Source organism: Antrostomus carolinensis, unplaced genomic scaffold (genome assembly GCF_000700745.2).
Source record: "Antrostomus carolinensis isolate BGI_N321 unplaced genomic scaffold, ASM70074v2 Scaffold47016, whole genome shotgun sequence".
Classification (NCBI taxonomy): Eukaryota; Metazoa; Chordata; class Aves; order Caprimulgiformes; family Caprimulgidae; genus Antrostomus; species Antrostomus carolinensis.
The window spans coordinates 124-25,105 of NW_010320642.1; the positions used below are offsets into that span (position 1 = coordinate 124).

Below are 24,982 nucleotides of genomic sequence, written 5' to 3' on the forward strand. Positions count from 1 at the left end.
TTACCTTTTCAGAACATCCCCTGCTGATTCACATGTTGGGCCACAACAGCGGAACACAGGCAATTTAAGAATGCAAAAGCACGAGAGCAGTGGCAGTTGCTGACACCTTCAGTGCTGTCCAGTGGTTCCAAAGGGACACAGTGGCTCCCTGAGAATCATTTTCGGGGTATCTCCAGGGTGAGGTTGTGAGCAAGCGCAAATGCCCTGGGAATTCTGCTCTGATATATCCAGAGACTTAAGCCCAACAGCTATTGCTCAGGTCCTGTGGCTGCCTGTGGCTTAACAGTGATGAGTATTTGGGATCTTTCCAAGGGTACGCGCAAAGGCTCTGTGCCGCTGCCCTTTTGCTGCTGCACATACCTGCAGTGCACGATAGTTGGTCCTGTGTCTGGGGTCCTGTTGATATAATCCCTTACAGTTCTGACAAACTGGATCAGGGACTGGGTGGTCTCTGGCACACCATGATCTGGCCAGACAGTGTAGTGGAAGTGACGAATAAGCCTCGTTGAGTCAAGCTGCTCTTCCTGTCAGGACGCAAAAGTGTGGGTCATCAGAACAGATGAGAGAGGAGGGGACACACACAACATGCACCTTCAGAGCAAATGCTACAGCTGTCACCAGAGATGAACTGGGCATAAAGCAACTGTGCTACAGCAAAAGAAACCTTCCTAATTTAGCCTTGCAGTTGTTTTTAAGCCAATTAATTAAAAAAAAAAAAAAGAAAAAAAAGAACACAAACATACACTGCAGATTTTAAACTCTCGTATTGTCCATTCTGGGAGCACCGATTCAGACAGCATCTCAACAATCAGGTCTCCATAGTACAAGGAATCCCGGTCAAGAGGCCAGTAGTGATCACACTTCACCTGCAGGGAACAGAAAAAGATAGATTTAGTGTCATTAACAGCTGTAAACAAGGCCTCCTGGCAGAAGGAGACTTCAGACCTCCTGTGCCTGAGCACGAAGGAAGAACAGCAGCAGCTGAACTCAGGGAGAGGCGCTACCCCCTGCCATATCAGCTCAACAAACGGGGTCTGGGATGGGAACAAGCTAGGATGGGCTGGGAAGTGGAAATTCTCATCACAGATGGGATGCGGAATGGGAAGCACTTCATTGATGCCCTCTTCTGGATGCCACAACATTTTCTGCACCAACTCTTCTCATAGCTCTGCTTGGATGAGAGCTAGGCCTCCAGTGCTCACTTCCCGACCTCTTGCTGAGACATGACAGTTGGGTCCCACTCAGAGCCAGTGAGATGCAGGAGGAGACAGGTGGCTGCCTGTCCTGCACCTGCTTTTGCCATCTCCTCAAGAAAAAATGGTAAACCAAAAGGAAATATCCGCATATTTGCCACTAGATGATCACTGCTTCAAGCTGGTTTAAAGTTTTTACAGACCTGGTCCCTGTCTTACAAAGGGTGCAGGATGTGGTCATACTTGGATTGCTGAGACAACTAAATATCCTACCTACACCTGCATTCAGTAAGGCTGTTAAGCACATGAGTAGTCTCTTTGCTTACTACATCAGGGCTTAAGCATTAGAGAGAATTCCATGTATTTAATGATTAATAGTTGCTCTCTAGAGCTTATATTTAACGTAGTAGTTGATTGTGATAAACAGACATTTTTTGCTGGTGGTTATCCTTCTGCATGTTCAGGGGGATTATATCAGTACTAGTGAGCAAAGTGCTGGATTAAAGACCAGAAGCACTGAGCTCTGTTCCTAACTCTTGCCTTGACACGCTGCATGATCTTGGGGTGGTCACTGTATCCTCACTTCACAGCCTTAATCTGCCTCCAGTCTTTAGATTATCCCTCACATCTCTTACTGCATATCTCCTTGACTGGGGCTTCTGGCATTAGTGTGATGCAAATAATAAGCATAAATTTTTCATAGATGTTAAAACAGTTATTAAAAATAAAGAAGAGTCACTGCTCACCCGGCCCTTCTCAACACACTGGGTTACCATGACAATATTGTGAACATTTTGCTCCCATGCCATCTTCCAGAACTCATCTTTCGTGCCAGGCAAAGGGCCCTGAGTCGCTATGTATTCCCTGCGGAAATTATTGCCCTGCAAGTAAAGAGAACTCCATTAGTCACCATAAAGGCAGAAAAAAACCCTTGTAGCAACTGAACAAGCCATGGAGTTGCAGCCAGGGCTCTGCAGTAACAATGCCCTTGCTGGGACAATTGTTTTGTGAGCTAAATTGTTGCTTTGGACCTGGAAGCAGAAGGCTGGTTGGAGCAGAAAGAAGGAAGAGACCGAGGCAGCGTATCTAAATACTGTTCCTTTTGTGGCAGTCAAAGCTTTTCATTGTTCTATTGTGTTCAGAACAGTCTCAAGCAGCTTTGTAACTACTCAAAGTTTTTGCTTTATTTACTGTTTTTAACAAATTAGCTGAGTTCTGGCTTGAAATCTTGATTGCTAAAGCCACTGCTATTATCAATCACAAGTCTCTGGCAAAGGGCATTGTCTTAATCTCAGCCAGTTTCACCATCCTGCAAGGTGCCAACACTGTCAGGATGAGCTACAGCTCTACAATGACAATGCCACCTGCAGTGATAGCTACAGTTGTTGTGGACACTGTATAAAATCAGTGACCTTTAAAAATGTGTCCTTCGGCAATTAGACCTGCTGTCTTACGTAACTATAGCAATCCAAGAAAGTGTCCTTAAGTGCTGGGTAAATCACTCACAGTTAACTTAATAGCAGTCAGACACAGCCTCTCAGCACACCCACAAAATGAGTTCTCAGACTTTCAGCTCAAGAGAATAAATGAAATGGGAGGGGAGCCTTAAGCATCCAGCTTTATACTCAGTTTTAGATGAAGGACAAATTACCACTGGAGACATGACTGTAAAATACAATTCTTGAGTCACTTACTGGGATGTAGCTTGCATTAATGTAGTCTGAGCAAGGATCATCATCCACATTGGAAAGCTTCACTCTTGATGTATCATCTAGGAAGAAATTGATTAGAAGAAGCTGATGGCTAGGTCTTGATTTTCAGTCCCTCTCTCATTTACAGAAATGCATTTGCAAAATGACTGGCAGTATTATTACAAGGACTTTATATGGAGGGCTAATTTAGAGGGGTAACTGTTTGGATTTGTACTGCCTCTTTCATCCACTGTGGAGTGTTCCAAAGACTAGTGGATGGGTGAGAAGGAAATAGTGAATATCCTAGAATTCCTCTACTGTGTTGTATAGGATTTGTTATGGCAACAGAAGAGCCACAACAGCATCCTCCTTTGCTCCTGACAGCAGTGTGCTGTACTGGAGCAGTGCCAGTGCTGCCCTTGAAAGAGCAGCAGTGCTTCAGTGGTCTGCACAGCTCCCCAGCTAATGTGTGAGCAGGCCAACTGTCCTCCCTAGGTAGAGAACCCTCTGGAGAGAGGTACAGAGAGCCTAAGCCACCAGGTCACTAATTCATGAGATAATGCCATGCTGGATCTCAGTCAGGTGTTGTTTCTTGTACATGGCAGGCAGAACAGAGGAGATGCTGTGAGGCTGTGTTCCAAGCAATACCACACCCAGCAGCTCCGCAGCATCTGGAGCAGTGAGTCATGTGGTGTTCCTTCTCAATGCACAGCATGTGTTACCTCCAAAACTGCCACACAGGAGATTAGAGGGGGATACTCTCAATGACAGGTCTTGCCTCAGAAGAACAGGGCTAACCTTATATGTGTGTCTTACCACGCAGAAGCTAACTAGCTCTGCACTGTATAGTAGGTTTGTTGTGTCCTCTGAAGATGAAAGAATTGGCAAGGCTGTCAAAAAGCACTGAATGGATGATACTTGGTATGTAAACAACCCTACTGTTATTTCTACTGTCCTTATTATCAGCGACTGAATGCCCTGAGTAGCTGGAGCTTTTTCTTTCTAGACTGAATGCTACTTGTCATTACAGTTCTAGTGCACAATGAAATCACAAGGCCATACATCATCTGCCTCCAAGCACCAGAACCTGAGCTGGTAGAGGTATTTCATCTCTCACAGGAAGGAGAGAAGAGATTGGCTGCAGTCTCTTTTCCACTTGGCTTGCTGAAAAAAGTGAAAAATAGTTGCTGTGATGTCATATTACACAACCAAACCTAAAACTCACAGGGCAATATATTATTGTATCGGTTTTTCCCTCTGTTCTCTGGCAGAAGCGCTATGTCACATGTCTGGTTTCGACCCACATCTTTCAGGTCCTGAAAAAAAAAGTAGGAATAAAATGTGAGGTGAAAATAATTAAAGGACATGACAACACAGGGGGACACAGTGCTTATCAGTTCTCAAAGGTCATGGACAGAGAATGGATGTTTTTTTAAGAAAAACAAACTGAAATTAAATCACTAATCATACTGGTTTAAAGCAAGCACATGGCTGGCAGGTGCTTTCCATGCTTTATCACAAACATGTGCCACACAAATGAATGCTCCTGACCTCAGACAGATAGGTACCAGGCAGAGGCTGCCAACCAGAAGATGCTATGTCAAACACAGAGCTGTTTCCTCCACTAGGACAAGTGGAGCTCAGGTGAGACTCTCAAACTTATTTGGATTTGTGTGATTAAGACCAAAAAAATGCAGGCCTTTTGAATGCATTAACCCATTGATTCAGCCAGCCCGCCCCTCCATAAAGCAAGTCCTTTGCTTAGGTTAGGATCCCACCTCATACTCCTTGGACAGGAGGTAGTTGGAGTCTGCTTGAAGTTTGGTGAAGTGCGCTTCAAAATGACTGACCTTGATCGGACTAAAATATTCAACAGGAGGAAGAAAATCACAGGATGAATCACAGTCATAATTTATCCAGTTGGTTATCAAGAAGCTTTTTTAGGTATTAATTTTTTCTTTTTACCTGGAAGTTTTCCGGTTCCTAGAAATGATTTCAAAAGAAAAAGAAACACTTCATCAGTGAGTGACCAGATGGGACTGTTCATCCATGATGCCATGTTAAAATACTGTTCTTAGAAACAAAACTTTTGATGTTACCCTTTTTGCCCCAAGTTCAGATGGACTGACAGTGGCCTGTCCCTGCGAATGCTCAGCCTTGCTGTAGTTCTCTCGTGGCCATTGCTGGAATAAAAAGGAAAGTATTTTGCTTTACTGTTATGTTCTGATACTGGTAAGAACTATCAATAACATAATTTACATTGTAAAAAAGTTGGTAAGTTGGAAAAAAGGAATTTAAGAAAGTCTGTTTTGATTTGTGTCTCTGATCACGTGACATTGCTCTTAGCTGTGGCACAGAGTTTTCTTGTATTTTAGTTTGGTAATAATGATGTGGAGTGTAGGCATGTGCGTGGGCAATAAGACTTTTTTCTTTCCCTGAAACACCCACAGCCCAGCCTATAATGATAGGCTGTGGACAGCACCCCATGCTAAGACAGGCCCTAAATCAGTTGATTCTCTACATGCAGAGAGGAACATGTAGGTAGACTTTCAGAGCTGCAACAGGTCTGCAACTTCCAGCACATCCACTCTGCAGACCAGGCCTCTAGGAGACGCCTAGGTTCATGGCAGGAGAAAGTGGCAGCACCACAACAGGCTTTGGGAAAGCCACCAAAGTGGTACTGACTCCATATGGTTAGTGTTGCCTTTCATCCTGTCAGTGCTGTCTCCTCCTTCAACACAGCCCCCTTAGAGAATACTTTATGTATGATGAGGGGAAATCATACCAGTATACTTGCAGTCCTGCTCGCTATGTAACTCACAAGAAGAAACCACACTCTGTCTGAAGTTTATCTACACTAGAAAAATACAGTGAGGTGTGCAAGGTGGAAAATACATCGATCTGTACTCTACTCATGCTCTATATGTCACTATGTACTGAGATGGTAAGGAGTGCACAAGCCTATACATGCAAAAGCAGACTTTATTTAATATTGCTAATGATTTATGCCTCTTTTTTTTTTTAATGAAATATATAGGAATACACTGAATTTGTTCAGAGAGCCTAAGAATAGCATTGCTAAAGGGTAAATCCGTTCCAGCTAAAAGCTACTAGTCAGAAAACAGGTTTTTTTCAATGTGAAATTCTGGCATCTGAAAAGCAATTTCAAAGCAAAAGAGACCTTTTATCAGTAAAAGAACTGAATTTCAGATTTTCAGAGTTTCCTATGTAACGGAAATGTTGCTTTTTTAAAAATTTCAGAAACCACAAGGAATTTCACATCAATAATGTCATATCTCTTTCATTCATAGAAAATGGTTTAAATGAATAAATCTTTTTTCAAAGTGGAGACAGAATATTTCACTTTTTAAAAACCTCAAATTCACTGTTTAGATTCACCTATAATGTGAAATCGACAACTATAATTGACAAAAAAAATGAGAAGTAAGTTTTGAACTGATCTTTTGGATGCTGAGGTAATGCCACACCGTAAGATTTTTGAACCGAAATGATTAAGTCTAAATAAACATTTTCAAGAGCTTCCCACCTACAATGCAGACAAAGTTAATTTGAAACATTTAAATTTTGACAAGACATGCAGTTTGAATGATAAACTATTTTTTCCAAAATATTCAGACTCCTACTGAAAACTAAAAGTTACAAGGATCCTCTGTGAGATAACTCTAACATAAGTAGGTATTTAAATCAATAATATACAGATCTCTTAATAAGCAAGTTTTTAGTTCTATACTTAGTTTGTGCAGATGTTGGGGGATGTAGATTTTATCTGCTGAATAGTTCAGTGCATTCTTCCAGTTTTACAGTTACCCTTTAAATACTGTATTGCTTAAATGCATATAATTTGACCTGACTAACAGAGACTGATAAAGGAAGTCAACTTACCCAACTTTTTGTCTGCAGACAAATAAAGCAGTAACAGCCACTAACATCACAATGAGAAACAAGCCAGCACTCACACCTTCAATAACTCCAAACAGAGGCTCTAGAAACAAAACAGTGTATTTATGTACCTTGAGGAAAAGATATGAAGAATCAAAGAATCAATAACTTTCAGGGGATATGTTATTATCAGCTAAAGAAAATGGTTAAATACATGGAAATGCAAGGCATTTAAACACCTAGCTAAAACCTGGCCTTGATTTTTTGTCCTTATTGCTTCCAATTGTTACACAAAATCTTTCACTCCCAACCAGAGTAAAAGAAAGCACAGCCCCACTATATCAGAGTTTGGTTCTCTTGCACTTTGAAGCTTTTTTGGAGAGCTGAGCATTCACCCTTTCCTCTACCGTCAGCAGCTCCATCAAGCTGAATTTTCAAACTAAGGCTGGATAAGCCATGGGTCCAGCCTCACATCAGAGCAGCCTTCAGGACACGCCCAGCAATCAGGTTTTGTTCCACTCCTTGCAAACAGATCTAGATATCGGTGTTCTGAGGCACAATATATAATCACATGCTAGAGTCATTGAAAAACAAGCCTGAAACTAACCTGCCTCTGTAGTGATTGGTAAAGAGAAGAAGGTGTCTGCAAAGAGTGGTTTAGGGAGTTCCTTCGGGTCTTCACTGAAGAGCTGGGTAAAAGCCCGTATGCTGATCCTAAAAAAAAAGAGCATCGTTACAGTTAGGGCCCATCAGATGTTCAGAACCTACAGCAGAAAAGTAAGGACTTATCTGCCCCTTAGAGATAACTAACAACTTTCCGCTGACCACAGACAGTTCTTAAGGCAGGCACCTGAGTTAAATACTACAGCTGGGAGAGCTCAGCTGGTACAGGGGGAATGCTCTGAGGAACTCTGGTAAAGGAAACAGGTGGGGCTCTGGCTGCTGGCACACACAGCCTGGCCATGCCTGAAGGCAGGACTAGCAGAAGCTGCAGTGGGGAGAGGACTCAGAAATGCTTCTCAGTGGGGACATGTCTTCCCTTCACATGGCTGGGCAAGGCTGTGCTAATGGAGAAATGTTACTGGTTCTCCCAGTAATGTGGGTATTCCCAGACTAGATTTTTGGGAAATGTGCCCTAATGAGAGCTGACTGTATTAGGGTAGCACTGTCCAGGTGATGAAGAAGAAGCTGAGAGGCATGATGTGTGCAGCTCGGCACATGCCTTTTGTCCAGGTGGCCGTCCAGTGAGCAGCTTGCAGACCTCTTGGGAGAGTGCTTGCCTGTGGGAGGGGCAGGACTGAGCTGCACCTGCTGAGCCTGGTGTAACTGCTGAGCCTGATCTTGGCGGTTGCCCTCTTCTACACCCTACGGCTAACCTGGGCCTAGGTCTGGAGCCTGGGGATGCTGCCACAGGTTAGAATAACCTCCAGGTTCTTCTAGCTCATTCCAAAGGACTGGTGTGGGGTAGTGGTGCCAAACAGACCGAGCGAAGCCCACTTGCCTTCTGTTAAGTACTCTTCTGACTTAGCTGATAGTCTTAAGTCTTTCCAAAGAAAGATTTAGCAGCTCCCCACTAAGTTGAGGAAAATAAACAAACCTCTTAACTGCACAGAGTTTTGTGCACAATTAATCATATCATACCCATGCTGGTGAAGGATTGGTTCATACCTATGCAACAGAGGCATGGATGAAGCTTTTATAAATCCACAGTTAAACACAAAGAACATCATGCAACCCAGTTTTTTATCTACAGAAGCTCGAGTGTATCAGGCATCTAGACAGCACCATGTCTCATAATGTGACAGAGCACAACTACCAACATAAATCTAACCTATAAGCAGTCCGAGGCTTTAGAGGTCCATCGCAGAATTTTTGCTGATCTGGTTCACACCTTCCTCCCAGATTTTCCATTTCTCCTCCAAGCTTAATGTCAAAGCTTTTATAGTCACTGTCAGGGTTTTCAGCACATCTACTGGCAAAATAATTTGTCTGGTAGATGCGTATAGAGTTGTTGTGTTTGTACTCCAGGTAGGAAGGTAATGGGTGCTGCTCATCAGGCTTTGGTCCTTCACTACCTACATCATGTGCAGAGAAAGACAGAAGGTTTGCATACCACAGCCATTAATGTGATGCAGTTTATAGGCTCAAGCTGTTGACAGACACATTCTTATCCAACTTCCTAGCATTTCTTGGAGGCTGCACAGGCTACCTTGTGAACACAAGTTACAGAGGTTAGGGTACCTTGTTTGTAGTACCAACCTTGCTATTATTTTTCTGGGGAACTTCAGACAGATTTCCTCAGAAGACTTTAGTGCAACTTTTCCAGATACAAAGCTGCAATAGGCATGCACAGGTTGAATTCGACACTATGACATTTTTTCCTGTGCTGTTGGTGGGAATCTCTGTGATCCAGATTCCTGGATCCTACCACCAGCTATTTCAAAAAGCAAGTAAAAAAAATCCACACAGTGACAAGTCCACTGTATAGAGAGAAAAGCTGCAATATGAAATGACAGGAATCCCTTGAATAGAAACTCATAATAATGCGTAAAAAACTCAGGTAGTCAAAGCCATGGCAATGAGTAGTCCATTTCTCAAAGAGCTCTATAGTCTGCACAGACATGACAGAGTAGAGAGTGGAAATACTAGCTCTGCTTTTCTTCCTAAGGGCTGATGGACAGAGAGATTAAGAAACTTTCTTAAGGGTCACAAAATATGTCCTGGCATGCCAGTAAATGAAGCCACTTCTAAAAACAAGGTATAAATTGTCAAGACATCCATCTGGTTTGTCACATGTAGGTCAACTGCAGAAAGGGAAGTTTACATGCATGCTGCAAGGGCAATTTCTATTCTGTTTTACAGTGCTGCGTGCAAAGTCATTTTCTTCAGTAAGCAAACACCACCTGGGAGATGCTACCTTTGCGTTCTTAGCATGGCTTACCAAAGTTCTCCAACAGAGTTGCCTTAGTGTTCCCACCTAACATTTAAACTTCCTTTTTGAGATCTGCACACAGATCTGCGCGCTTTCGTCTGTGTTCACTGCCAATGGCATCCAACGTAAGTCTCCTACTGTGGAAATTTCCTGAACACAGGTGAGAACGTAACCTAGAGTACAGAAGCTAACTACTGTTTCTGGCTGAGCTCTGCAGTTGCTACTGACTCTCTGAGGAGAAGACCGAGTTCCTAAGTCCCCAGGCTAGGCAGTAGGTATAGATCCTCTATGAAACTCAGCTACTAGATAAGGAGAAGCTCCTTTGCTGTGTACTGATAGGGGTGTAGCTCCCCATGTAACTCCTGTAGGCTATAGAGAGAATGGTATTAAATCATGACACTTACCATCAGCCTCTCTCACAACCACAGTAAAGTATTTCACAGCTCCATTAGTATCACTAAACCAGCTGCAGTTAAAAGTAAAGTTGATGGAGGATTTGGTAATCAGCACCTCTTTTTTATTCACTCGTATGTCTGGAGGTGGCTGAGGGGGACCTGCGTAATTAAAAAAAAAAAAAAGAAAAAAAGAAAAGAGAGGATATTCTTTCTACGTATTTGCTGTAAGCTAGACTAGTAAGGGAAATGCAGTTCATAATAAAGCTCAGCTGACTGGACCAAAGTCTCTGATTCTATTCTCTTTGCAATCAAGAAAGTGTCTTTACCTCCCACAGGGAAACTGCCAAAGGATGAAACAAGCCAGCAGTGAGTTAACCATAATAACAGTGGCAGCTCCTCAGTAGGAATTCCTGCAGAAGCCCATATGGAAATGCATTAAAGTCTTGCTAAATCTATGAAATCAGAAATAGTAGCTGCTAAAAATGACATAGGTTTAAGGCAGGCATTTGGAGGCCACTTAGCACAATCACTACAGGAAGTTACCTATTTTAAGCATCTAAATTTCTTCTTCCTTTTCCAGAGGGACAGCCCTGAGTCAGCCAGACACAGCATTCAACTACAGAGTACCATTTTCCAGACTGGCTGCAGAATTTCCATAGGAAATGTTCTTTGTATGATAGAAAGCTATACCTCAAACAGTGACACAGTAGAAGTAAACTGGAAAGCAAAGTATGCAGGGAAAAACTTTCAGAGGACCAGCGCAGTAAAAGTGGGGATTCTACATTGCTGAATCTTTTAAAAATCTGTATTACTGAAACTATATTGCATGTACGGGAAACGTATTAAATATGTAAGCAGGAGGCTAAACTTAAAAGGGTTTTAGATTGCAAAAAGAACCAATAATTCATGCATTTATAGGTTGTTTAGCTGAACCTCTTAGATCTACACAGCCTAGCTGCAATTTTTTATGTTTCCTTGTCATAGGGCCTCCAGAGTCAACCAGAGTCTGGGAGAGCCACAAGTGTTCAAAACAAGTAAGAATAAATGCGTAACAGCTGACTCAAATAGGACTCAGTCTATAAGTAGCTAGATTTTCCTACATCTGAATTTGTAGCATTCTTTGTGGTAGAGGAAGGAGATGACATGGTTGTAATTAAAAGGTAGGCTGATGACTGAACTCTGTAGCTTAGCTCACCAGCTCCCAAACCAAACATAATTTTTATGATCTAGCATTTCACACAAATGTAGCTTCAATAAGCAGCTACAGAGACATGCCTGAATACAGACCTCCAGGCCATCCTGTCATTTTTGAGAAGTTTAGTCCTGGTTCAGGCCTTTGCATTGTACTGTGCCACTGAATCCAGAGGTACTGCAAAAACTGGAGCAGCTCTAGGGCCAGTAATGGCAGGGTGTTGATTGCGGTGCTGCCTGGCGCTGCAGAGGCACCAGCAGATGACACTGCTACCCTCCACTCAGCAGCCTACGGGTGGGGAAATCGAAGCAGCTGTTCCAAAGCCACATGCTATGGAAATCTGTGATCATCCCTCAGGTATAACTCCTACAGGTGATTTGGTTAGGTAGCAACTCAGAAGAATGCATGGAGAGCCGAAAGAGGACCCAGTGCCACAATCCAATGTTCCTACTGATGGATGCTTGTGCTGAGGGCAAACAGCCAGGCACAGGAAGCCAAGAAGCAACCATGAAGACAACTGAAGGTGTGTGATGATAAGGACATCTTTGGCACTGAACATCAGAGTGACAGGATAATTTTTCATGTTTCTCAGGCTATATTTCATGGATGAGCCAAATAAGCAGGTTTGGCAACGTAATGAGAGGCAATACAGTTAAAATCCTGCATTGCCTGTCACAACAGGGACCAAAGGACAGGGTCACTTTATTTTGGCCACCAGATTACAAGTGCCACACACTGGCAATCTTGGAGTTCAGAACTCCTTTTGCTGTATAACCAACACAAGCAATTGCTTATTGCTGTTCACTGCTTCCCTTCACGGCAACTCTGAATTCCACTTACGGTCAATCATTGTGATGGTGCTGTCTTCAACTACTTCACTTGTCATGTCTGCAGAATGCACCTTGATGGACACCAGGTATCGCTTGTGGGGAACGAGGGTCATGATATTAAGCAGAGATTTGTCTTTTTCTATCCTTTTGGAAAATTCCACTTCACGATTGTCCAGTTTTTTGCATTCAATACTATACCCATCAAAGTCAGAATCGGGAGGAGTCCAGGAACAGGCAATGGCAGTAGAGGTCTGGGGCCGACAATGAAGACTTTGTATCTTGTCCGGTTCTAGAAGAATGTTGAGAAGTTGAAGCTCAGTGGGAAAAGGGACTGGCATCATACACTTTCTGATCACCCTATGGCCCCTAGATTCTGCACCAACTCTTTGGTCAAAGCAGGAGGCTGGGAGCCCGAATTCCCACCTCTCCTGCAAATGGGCACTGTCTCATTATTAGGCAAAGATGTCTAACTTGTTTTAGCCATCTGAAATCGGATCTAGTGACATCAGACTCCTCAGGTTCGTGAAGCTTCAGTAAGTAATTGTGAAAACAAGCAAAAAAACCTACTTGCCAAAGTCTTAACAAGAACAGCAACATTGGACAGCAATGGATTTCTAGAATTCTGTTACAACTTATTTGGAGGTCACATGGCTCAACAGTATCAGTCAATACCGATACTACCATCTCTTGACTGATCTGGTTTCCTGGGTAGCATGTGGTGTCCATATTACTAAAACATACCACAGAAGTATGCTTTTTCCCTGTAATACTGGAGCACCATTTATAACATGCAACACGTAACAAGGATGAGATTTCAATTTCAGATGGCAGACATCTATATTTAAGTGATTAAATACAGTCAAAAGGGGTAGCTATGCTCTCATTTTAATTAATATGCTGAATTAAATCTAAAGAGCTATTCGGCTTACTAAACATAGATGTCAATTTGGAGCTGAATCACACCCCAAATGACAGGAGGCTTTGCCAAGGCTCAGTTATTCTTACAATCCCAGGTCACTTTTCCAAATCTGCCTGCTACTGGGATTGCCAGAGACATCTAGGTATGATGTGGATCCTCAGGACACAGACAGAAATGCCAAGTAGTGAAACGTTCTGATTCCAGTTTCAAATCTAGTACACCAGGGTTTTATTCATCCTTCCCTGTTGTTCAGAAACATTTTGATTATTTCAATATCCTACTGTCAGAGAAGTTTGGATATTCAGCCTTATTTTACCCGTGAAACTGACTGATTCAGGCTCTGCAACCAAACAGCCCCACTCGGGATGTGAAGATTGCAAATGTATGTCCATTTTCAGTCTTTAAACAGTTGACCTTGCAGACAGCAAGGGCTTAGAGTCTAGCTAAATTCATTGCCAGTCATTCATGAATTTATTATTGGAAATTACTGACCACAAAAAGAATCGATAAGATTTAACAGTTTTGCACCTTCTCCAGCTGAGTGTTAGGGTGCAATGGAAATTGTTACTTACTCGTTCTCACACTTGCAGACTGTGACTGACTGTACGTCTTCCAGCTGTCGCCACTGACAGTTCTGACACTGAACTCATAGAGCCTTCCTGGTCGCAGCCCATAGATGATGCGTACTTTTGATTTGCTGCTGCTGTAGGGATTGAATACTGTGAGGGGATCCTTTGGAAGCCATTGCAACTCAAAATCGTCATAGTCTGTCCAGTCTGGAGGACCCAGCCAAGTGATTGATAAAGAAGTGTTTGCAACATCAGTAAACGATACAGTATTGGGAGGGCTGGGTGCTACACAGAAAGGGGAGAAAAGGGGAAAAAAAAAAAAAAAGATATTCTTAGCAAATTTTTACACAAGACAAGTAAGATGAAACATGCATTATTTTCTTCATGCAGCACAAAGTGCTTTATATTATCCCATGTACACAGACAGTTACTGCACCTGTGCTGATAGTTGTGACTTTCTCAGACATTACATATTCCTGAGCCTTTGAAAGAAAGACAGTGCTGAGCAAAATCACACTCCACTAGTTTAATATCCTTAAGGATATCCTATATCTTTACACCTTCAGTGGCTCTTACAATAAAGGATCCCTTAGAATAAGTCTGTTGCATAGTTGTGAACTAATACAAATTCCAAACAAAAATCCCAAAGCTTTTGTGTCTTTTTACCTGTTCTTCCTTCAGTATTTGCTGTGTTGGTCAGGTCACCACTGTGAGTCACCACAACCAGAGTGTACTTTCTGCCAGGAATGAGCCCCTGGAAATGCCACTCTTTCAGGTCTTTTCTGTGCCATGTTTTTTTCTGTGTCCCATTTGGGTTGTAAAGATTCAGCTCATAGAAGTCAACATCTCCTGCTGCTGGATCCCAGGTGAACCACAGACTGTCTGTCATGTTTCGGTTGGACGCCCTGAGACCAACAACTGGAGCTGGTACTGAAAAAAAAGGGATGAATATTACTTTATGTAGAGTATCCTTAGGGTGAGGAGAAGCAACAAGCAGACCTTACACTTACCATGTCATGACAGCCCTGCAATAAACTAGATAGCCACCACAGCTGGCCAAAAAGCCAGGAAACATCAGGAAGTATATCTCAATAGTTTAGTTTCTTATTTTGAACTGCCACTGTCCTCAAAAGAGGCTGACTTGTTTATAATAGATAGTTTTGCAAATATTAGGCAGCTTTTTCCCAGTCAGTGTCTGGAAACATTCAATTCTGAGGTAGCTGAAGAAAGTGCACCACTCTCCAGAGGCAGTCTTACAGAGGGATTACTATATGGTGCCTCAGAGGATAAAGAGAGGTTTCATAGTGTCAGGGCTGCCAGAGCTGCTAAGGAAACTCTGCTTCCCATGTGTGGCTGAACAAACATAGAGCTGCAGCCAGAGCTCCCCATGGGAAACAAGTTTTATTTCACTGGTAGATTGGTCTACTCCATTAACCTTACTTGCTTTGCCTTTTTGTCTTTTCCACTCATGGACCAATATTGCTTTTAGGATGGAAGACAGCTGTTTTTCTTTAAGGCTGAAGCAGCATACATTGAGATGTCCTTCTGACCTGAGTACCTGGGAACTACTGTAAAGTTCTTTGCTTCATTTTCCCTCTTGCAACCACATAATTCAGAATTTACCTTTTTATTTGTCTAATGCTTTTAATGTATAAGAGCCAATTTTTACATTTCTAATCTAGCATGAGCATTAGACTCAGACCAGCTCACTGGTGTCCCCTATGAGCACCGCACTGGCAAGAGATGGTTTTCTTAGATGTTCTTGCCTGTTCTTCCAAAGACAGATGACTCATTAGTGAGGTCTCCGCTGTGGGTAACAATCACCATTCGATACATCCTGCCTTGCCGCAGGTTCTGGAATGAACACTTCTGGAGGTGTTGCTCTCCTGAAATCCTGTCATGAAGGGACTTGTCTGGGTTGTATAGGAAGATGTCATATGAATCAAGCTCCCCTTGTGAGGTGGTCCAGCTGAAGGACAGTCGGTCAGTGGTGTTCTCTGTGACCTTCAGATTTGTGACAGCTGCTGGAACTGAGAAGAAGGATAAATGCAAGAGTAAATATCAAAGTGTCTAGCCACTAAGCTGAACCTTTAATAAAGTAACAACTTATGGCTGGAATATATTTCAATTAAGCCACAAGTAGCTAAGTAATGTCAACATCAACTTTCAGAAGCAAGGGGAAGGCATTTATGAGGTGCCACTGAGTCTCTCCAATACAATGTTTGTATTTCCCAGAAGGGCTGGTTCTCCAGCCTGTGCTCACACAGAACTGTCCATCAGTTTCTACAAGAAGCTTTAACTGAGTAAAGACTGCAAGACTTGGCTCTAGGTTTAGAGGTGTGTATTCACATCAAATCCTGTGCTAAGACCCTTCAGACTGTGAATTAAAAACCTGATGACAATAAAGCATTCAGGTAGTTCCATAACAGATAGACTGAGGGAAGCATTCAGCACTTCGGTTTAATATCCTTATTATGAACCACGGCCATATTATTATGTTAACAAATTTCAGATTCACATATCAAGCACTTATCAGGAAAAATGATGTATAAATACCTGGAGTCTGTTCCTACCAGAATCTTTTCAGAATCAAGATATACAGATGATTCATGTATTCAGTACTATCTGACTAAGGGAACTATAAATAAACTGAGATGTTCTAATTACCTGTTCGGCCAACAGTTTCTGCTCGTTTACTGAAGAGCCCACCACTGACTGTCAAAACTTGTATTTTATACTTCTTGCCGGCTAATAAATCTTCAAATTTGTGCTGTTTGGCAGTAGCTGGCTCCGATTTATTGCTCAGGAGGTTTCCTTGCTCGTTCAAGAGCAGAATGTCATATCTTTCAGCTACACCAGGAGCTTTCTGCCAGGTTACTAACAAGGAATGACTGCTGTAAGCATGATGGGCTAATAAATCCTGGACAGAGGCTGGAACTGGAAGCAACAATTAAAGGCAGGACATTACCAGGTGAAATACAGACCATTCAATACATGACTGTGAATAGAGTAATTAATAGAAAATATCTTTATATATTTGCATGTTCACATGCAGGAAAAGGAATGTCTGTCCATGTGTTTAACCAAGCAAATAATTCCTAGATATAAATACAAATAGATGAAGTTACCGAGCATTATGGACATCTGAACAGGGCATGGAAAAGCAATAGATATATATAAATTATAATGAAAAGAGGGAGAAGGAGAGTGAGATGAACTGACCGAAACAGTTGAGAAAGGCATGTGAAAAACAACTGAAAAATAAGGAAGTGGTAAATTGGTGCAAAATAGTGTCATAGAAAAGAAAACATTAGCCAGCAGCTGTTGCACAAAAGTCAAGGCCACAGTGAACACATGCAGGTATGAAGAGAGAGGCTGGATTAAAACAAGGTATTCCACTGTGTGTTCCAAGGTGCAGTATATTGGGGCAATACACTGTCTAACAAGCCTTGACCATTCAATGGGCTCTGCTAGAACGTAGTTATTTGACCACATGGGGCCCTGGAGATGTATGTGTCAGGTGGGCACAGGCACAGGACTGGGGAGGGTGGGAACTGCATTCCTCCTGTGAAGGCACACTTTGGGCTGGGGACTCAAATTCCACACACATTGACCCAGGGAAGGCTACTCGCATGACAGATCTCATGGGTATTAACAGAGGCATGCCTAAGTGTTTGCAAGAGTGAGGACTCATGCTCTTTGAGATAAAAACTTCTCAAGAGTCTGGGTCTCCCCATACCCAGCGGTACATTCATGAACAATATTAATTCAGGGTCAGCTTCTGGGAAGACACAAGGCATCTTGCTCCTTCTCTCAAAAGAAACGTACTTGTTCTCCCAAAAGCTGCTAAGCTGTTGTGCAAAGTCCCACTGTTAGATTGCACCACCACCCGGTACTGCTCCCCAGCTTCCAGCTTGTGAAACGTGTGCTCAGAGACATGTTTGGAGACACTCTGGGAATCAAGCTGATGGTTCTGCTGAAATATAGTCACTGTGTAGGAATCAACATCTCCACTTCCAGGAGTCCAGCTCACTTTCAGGCTATTTGTCATGCCGTCAGGTGACACATTAATGTTTCTGACCACACTTGGAACTGGAAAAAAGAGGGAACACAAAGGCACCTGCTCACAAATTTCTTGTTTGATTCAGACTTTTTAATTCCTACTTTTTTATGGCCACAGCAAATGATTCAAAGGACAAAGAGCATTTACAAGTACAAGTAATTTCACTCATGGGTAAACACAAATAAAGCTAAAGACATTTGTATAGGATTGAGCCATTTTAGAAAAGCAATTCTATGTGTTTACGGGAACAAAAGTAAAGAAAATGTAAGTTAAACAGAAAAAAGTTTCTATGCTCATTTATTTGGATAACCTCTCTTCTTCAAATGATACTTTAGAAACGTCTCAGAAAATCAAAGCTCTTTATGTACACTTAGCCATTTTGCAGTTATAATCTCAACCATTCATTTCAGGTGGGTAAACAGAAGTGTAAAATAGCTTAAGTGATTTAGCTAGAGATACTAAGCAAACAACTGGCATGCATGGGAATACAGAAACCCAAACACTGACATCTCAGTACCATTCCTATGCAACAAATCAGATTATCTGATTATAATCAAATATTGGTAACTGTGACATTTGTTTATTAAGCACAGATCAAGTTGGCTGAAGTACTAGTGTGACTTTCAGTGAGATTTGCTGTATTTGTGCCAGTGTTACAGGAGGTGAAATAAGACTATGGTTCATCCTTGATTTTTCTGTGCCTCATTCTTCCTCTAGAGAAGCCTCAACACATTTTAAATACCACAATATTTCTTACCTGTCAGGCCTTCTATGAAGGTAGCACGCTGTGCATCTCCACTGATGGTCAGGACAAGAATTTTGTACAGACGTCCTGGAGTCAAAGCTGTGAACCAATACTCCTCAATGGTGTTCCCAAGGAAAATGGGTGGGAAGATCTTCATATCATTGAAGAGGAGCTGAATTTCATATTTATCAACATCCCCTTCAGCCTTTGACCAAGTTACCTGTAGATCTTCTGTGCTCCTGTTACTGAGAGTCAGTTCTTTCACTGACTCTGGCACTGAAGAGGTGAGAATAAAGATAGGAAACTTCTCAGTACTTATTACCAGATATATGCATATATATTCTGGGTCATTTGATTAGAGTATGGTCTAGCATATCTTCTTCCTTATACATTTCCATGACCAGAAGAAACTATCTTGTACATTCTGGCATAGTTTAAGCATAAATACTAAGCCTATGTGGAAATCTGTACAACTGTTTTTCAGTTTTCCATGTTTCAAGATTTGCTTTCCAAGTTCACAGCACAGGTCTCTTCTCTCACTTTCTATATATCTGTAACTTAAACACTGGCTATAAACTAAATACTGCTTTCCATATTTGGAATGACACACATTCAAAGAGTCACACTCAATATTCTATGTTAAAATCATACAAGATTTTTGAGCCCAGGTATGGTAAACAGGAAAAAAAACCACTCTACATCATAACTGTATGATATTTTTGAGCCCAGCTATGGTAAATAGAAAAAAAATCCTGGAGTGTCTCAGGACGTTTCCAGGGTGTTTACTTACTTGTTCTGCCATAGACCCTTTCACTAGTTTCATATTTCCCACTCCTTGTGCTGACTGTGACACTGTACTGCCTCCCTGGGACCAGATTAGTGAACACACATTCATTTTTGTCCTTTGGGACACTTTTTGTTTGGATGAAATCATTGTTATTCTTGATGACCACTTCATAATTATCAAAATATCCAGAGGCGTGTAACCAGGACACCTTCAAGTAGTCACTTCTGGCTGAATTGCTGACAGTAAGCCCCTGAACACTTGAAGGGACTGAAAGAAAAAACACAGTTAAAGATTCAAAAAGCAGTAACTTCATGAAGTAACAGGAGTTGCTGTAGTGAATTGTATTTGTGGTAATTACCAGACTTTTCTGAGGAAGTTGCAAACAGATCACAATGTGGATTTAAGCAATACCCTACCCCCCTAAAATACTAACTTCAGTTTCCAGGCTGCTTTACATCATATAACAATGGTTTGCCTTTCCAGTTTTTGGTCTTTTGGAACTTGGTCAGTTTTGCTTATAGCAGTGAGTTCCACAGGTTCACACTAATCCTGAATTTGCTTCTCTTCATTTAAATGGCTGTCCCTAGGATTTTCACTTATATCATGAGAAGACTAAAACTGCATCAACTTGATACTCTTGTCATTTTAACACCCCTTACCATCTTTTATTCTACCAGTTTACCAAGTGTAAAATCTCAGTCTTTTCAATCTTTGAGGAAATTTTAAAAAGTTTTACATAATTTTCACCACCCTTCTCTGAAATGTCTCTGTTCCTGTTATAATCTTCTTGAACACTGCATGACCAAAACCACAGACATGGGTGTTACATGACCAAAACCAATAGACATGGGTATTGCTCTTTCAATATTTGAGTAACTTCTTGGGGGGATGCTCGGAAGGATATACTTGAAGAGTCAAGCAGAGGGTTTAAGGGCAGGAAAATGCATTTGAGACAAAACTGATATATTACTTCTGCCTACTCACAAGGACTGACACATGACTTTTATTCATGCTAAAGTAATTTTGTATAACATAAAGCAGCAGCAGGGGCCTAAGAATAAAACTAAGTCTGTAAAGCTGTAATTTTATGGTTCAACCCTCCAAATCCTACTCATCCATCCCAGTTTGATCAGATATTGACAAATCATTGACTATGACTAGATTTGCTCAGAGGCTTTCTTTACCTGTTCGTTCCTGGCTGAAGGAATAATTTTCATACTTCCCACTCTTTGTAGTTATCATCACATTGTAAAGTGTCCCAGGAGTAAGGCTGCTGAAGGAGCATTCACTGAAGGATTTGGAAATGGTGAGAGTCTGAATAATCTGGTCATCGTGAGACAGCGTTACCAAATAACTGTCCACATCTCCAGAAGCTGGCAGCCAAGAAACACTGAGGTAGTCACTGCGACCTGAGTTATTTACTGTTACTCCAGTCACGCTGGAAGGAACTGTGCAACAAAGAGGAAAAACCAGAAGAGCTTTAACTAGCCATTTCTTATTGTTGTGAGAATGCCACCCTGCAAAATAAGCAGTCTTGGACTCCTGAGAAGCTCTGTACTGATGCCCACTCAGCAGCACTCCTCTGCTTTTTTGAATACAGTGTCTTTGGTGGTACAATCCCAGCATTTCTAAAATCCCAGAAGATGACTTATCCTCTCCAATTGTCATCATTTGTAACAGCAGTAACTACTAAGGCTTGCACGAAGTTGAGGCCCATAGCAGAATGTATTTCATTTACAATGAGTTCTCTGACGCCTAGTGGTCAAAACATGAAAGCAATTTGTTTTTCAAGCCAACAAGGTGAGCTCAAAGGCTCCACATTGCCAGAAATACCACCACTCAGGTAAAAAACTATGAGAGTTATTACGGGGGCAGACCTTAATCATAATGAACCGCCACATTTTCACTGGGCTTTGATGCACTGAACTGACTTACCTCAGTAGAGGAGCTGGACATCAGCTGTCAGAGTCAAAAAAATTAGAAGATTTTACAAAATACGTTTAAGCACTTTAAGCCTTTTAGTGTTACTCTTCTTCAATGGGTTTTTTTTTTGTTTGTTTGTTTTCTTTTTTTTACCTGAAAATAGTTGTTTTCAAGGAGAACATTGGAGCAAACTGCAGAATATCTGGCCTTTGCCAAATTCACATAAAGGGTAAAACTGCACTCTGGTGTCAATTTTCCCCTCTATCTAAATATCCAAAGGACTGGTATTACATTTAATGAGTCATTAAACTTACAGAATTTGATGCAATAGTAAATCTTGTCCTATGCAGTATAAAAGGGCCTCATAAAGAGTAATTAACCCTGATGGACAGTCTTTAATGTTGGATTGGAGAAAAAGTATGAGTGGGTCATGAGAGACTGAGACACAAATTCATCCCACCACCTTTAGACAGCGAATTTTCACACCTAAGTAAGGAGCAATCACCCTACACTGCCCTCTAGTCAATGGAACAACTAAAGCATTTCCAAGGAGTGATCCACTCACCACAGCTGTATCACTCTCAGGGCACATTTTTGTCTTCACTACAGAGTGATCCTGCTGTGGGCAGAGCAGATAGCTCCCCAAAGCTACGTTAACATGAATCTGGACCCACAATGTGCCTGAGGTCACATACAGGAATTATATGTCTGAAACTCCTGTATTTCTGAATTCTCAGTGCAGTGGCTTAATCACAAGACTATTCTCTTTAATCAATTCACCTTTCAGGAACTGACAAAAGACATGCTGGAGTATTTTCCTTTTTACCTGTCCTTCCCTCTGCGATCATTTGCCTTGAAGATATCCCCCCACTGACAGTGGTGACAACAACTGAGTAAAGTCCTCCAGGTTTCAGGGAATAAAAGTGATATCTGTTGGTTTCACTGGGAACAGTCTCATTTTTAATGACAACATTCTCATGAATCAGTAGCACTTGGTATGAATCTACATCTCCCAGCGCTCTTGTCCAGTTGGTGAACAAGCTGTTGGTTGATCCCTGACTTGTCACAGTCAGACCAGTCACTTGGGGTGGCACTGCAAAGAAAATTGTCATAATGTTACTGAGGAGAAACAAAATAAAACAAAACAAAATCCCCCAAATACCCAAGTTTAGTCACACTGAGGAAGTGCATCAAAAGAACATTCCAAATTGCAGCCAGACTCAACAGGACTAAAAATAATCTAACTGTGGACTGCTTCCTGTCTGATGGGATGTAGTCTATGGGAAACTATCTGAGGCACAGAAAGGTCTTTCAAACTATAGCACAGCTTTTCTCAGTCAGACCAAAATGATTCAAGATCAGGGAACTGGAAGAGATGGCATTTTATAAATACCATCAAACAAAAGCCATCAATTTAGAAAATAACTTTTTTTTTTTTTATGACTATTTCAAATACAGTCTGCATCTTTCACTCTCCCTTCCCCTCCCATTCTCCATCTCTCATTCCTATTAAATGGCAAACTAGCTTGATGAACACCTCAGCCACAGTCATCTATACCTCAGAGAAGTGTCAGACCCTTTGATTTTGGGGGTAACTGAGATGGATGGTTTTGGTTTTACTTTTTATGTCAGAAGATCTGCAAGATACTAACTTTTCTAGCATCAAAAGATTATTTCATTGTTAAACAAACATAACATTTATCTAAATATAAGGTGGTGAATTTAGCCAGAACAAAAAGGAAAAATAAAGAACAAAAGGAATGGAATACCTATCACAAATTTTATCCATTTTTTTTTTATTTTATTTGACAATATTTGGTCAAAGTAAGGAAGTAACAGTTACTTCTTTCTAAGTATTTCTGCTTACATGACCAAGCAAAATTGAAATAACGAACACTGTGACTTTACAAAATGTGATTGCAAGCCTCATCTCTTGTTTTATATCAGCCTTTTTGTACACATAGTACTGGATTAGCAATTATTAACAAAAGCTAAAAAATTAGGCACATAGTCGAAAAAAATTTGATATTGATAAAAAATGGAACCGAACATCCCACTTGTTTTATAATGTTGTCATAACATAGTGTGCACCAACAAGACACTAAAATGCCACATTTCTGTGCTAAAGGCACTTCCAGTGACACCTCAGGCTTCACTAGAAGCTGACCGATCTGGGATGTATCTAAGACCTATTTCTATCATATTTACTGCAATATTTTGCAAGCCCCGTAAGCTGACCTACTGCAAAGAAGATTCAGAGGTCTGGCATGCTTATTAAGACCTATATTCAAATTCCTTGATATTCATTCTTTATTGCTTTGAATGTAATGCTGACACACTGATGTGTTTTCAAGCATTGATTCATACTACTGAAGTGGGACAATGCAACCTTTATGTCTGAATAGGCCTCCTAAAGGGGTGTAAGGCAGTAGGAAGTGAAATCCCAGATATCTAATCACATAGCAGAGAAATGAAAGTGTAAGTCAAACTCTTCAGGCCTTGGAAGGAGTTACAACATTTAAGTAAGGACCACTACCAGGCCATAGGCATGATTAGATTCATTCACTAGCAGCTTGTTTTTCCCCTGTGCTATGCCAGACCAGAGCTACGTTTTAAGACTTGCACTGGAGAATGCATAAGTCAAAGAGAGTAAAGCAAGATATACAATTTAAAACTTGCACACGTGCACAAAATTAGTACCCTGCAGGGGGTGGGAATGGGACCTTCCTTGTGTCACAGTCATCATCCTAAGTAACAGATATAGATTCTGGAATCAAAAGAGCAGAGATTCAAAAGACATTTTCAAGGTCACATATGTTTTGTGTCTGTCAACCTTGGAATGCTTCCCCTAAAGCAACATTTTCCTGTGTGGTAGTGGTTTTTTTTTCCAGATGATGAATGCTTTGAATCAAGGAAGTGACCTTCCTGAAGATACCCAGTGAAAATTGTTCTTCTTATATGGAATCTTGTGTAGATATGGATCTAACGTAGATCGATCAGACATGACATAATATTTCAGAAAACTCTTTTGCCAGGAATTACATATCCATTTCCCCAAAACCTTAAATAAATACTGCATGATAAAAGACAGTCAGAAATGAGAGACTAAGAAACATAACTTTTCTATTCAGGAAGCAACCATCAATTTAAGACTTTTGAGAATTACACACTGAGTTCATTCAGTTCACTACAAAGCAAAACAAAGTTGCTAGTGGTTAACAGAAGTAAATGTTAAAATAGTTTGACAGGATGATACCTGTTCTTCCTTCCACTGAAGTCCAGTTGCTTAAAATCCCACTAATGGTAGTGATGGTGGCTGTATATTTTCTTCCAGGTACCAAGTCAGTGAAAGTGAATTCCTTAGCTTCTTTTGCAAGCCCTTTTTTTATCACAGTAAGATCCCTGTCTCCCAGTGAAACCACATAGCTGTCCCATTCTGCAACAGGGGTCATCCACATGACACTAAGTGAAGATTCATTAGCATGCTTCACACGGAGCTGGAGAACAGGCTCTGGAGCTGTAAAGCACACAAATATCACAAGCAGAACAGGACTTTGTAGTGAATGCATCTCAAGATGCTATAAGGAATCTGTTCTATAAGACAGAAATGTGACAGCAGAGTACTTGTTATCAAGAAGAGATTCTTTACCTTTCTCTAGGAACCCAGTCTTACAAATCTACTATTTGTGCTACTTTTCCAGTAAAGGGCTGTAGCAGCAGACTTCAGCAATGCATTATGAATGTAATGCTTAGGTTGAAACTTATGTCAGGATATATAATTTAGCATGAATGTGTGTTGGGTTTGGGGGGGAGGGGGGCATTTTTGCTAGTGGGGGAAGGGGC

The 24,982-nt window shown here is 41.3% G+C and overlaps 1 protein-coding gene across 1 annotated transcript; it reads right to left on the reverse strand.

Moving 5' to 3' along the window:
- Nucleotides 1-360: 360 nt before the first annotated feature.
- PTPRB (protein tyrosine phosphatase receptor type B) lies at nt 361-24,656 on the reverse strand (the record flags this gene model as incomplete). The annotated part of the gene is made up of 23 exons (XM_010169653.1): nt 361-524; nt 744-866; nt 1,940-2,074; nt 2,888-2,964; nt 4,110-4,200; nt 4,663-4,744; nt 4,850-4,867; nt 4,984-5,067; nt 6,788-6,887; nt 7,392-7,498; nt 8,616-8,859; nt 10,121-10,270; nt 12,144-12,422; nt 13,625-13,906; nt 14,288-14,551; nt 15,388-15,651; nt 16,289-16,558; nt 17,450-17,713; nt 18,442-18,705; nt 19,220-19,483; nt 20,401-20,664; nt 21,966-22,232; nt 24,396-24,656. Coding segments are annotated over 23 exons (4,318 nt in total), but the record flags the coding sequence as incomplete, so codon positions are not given.
- Nucleotides 24,657-24,982: the final 326 nt, after the last annotated feature.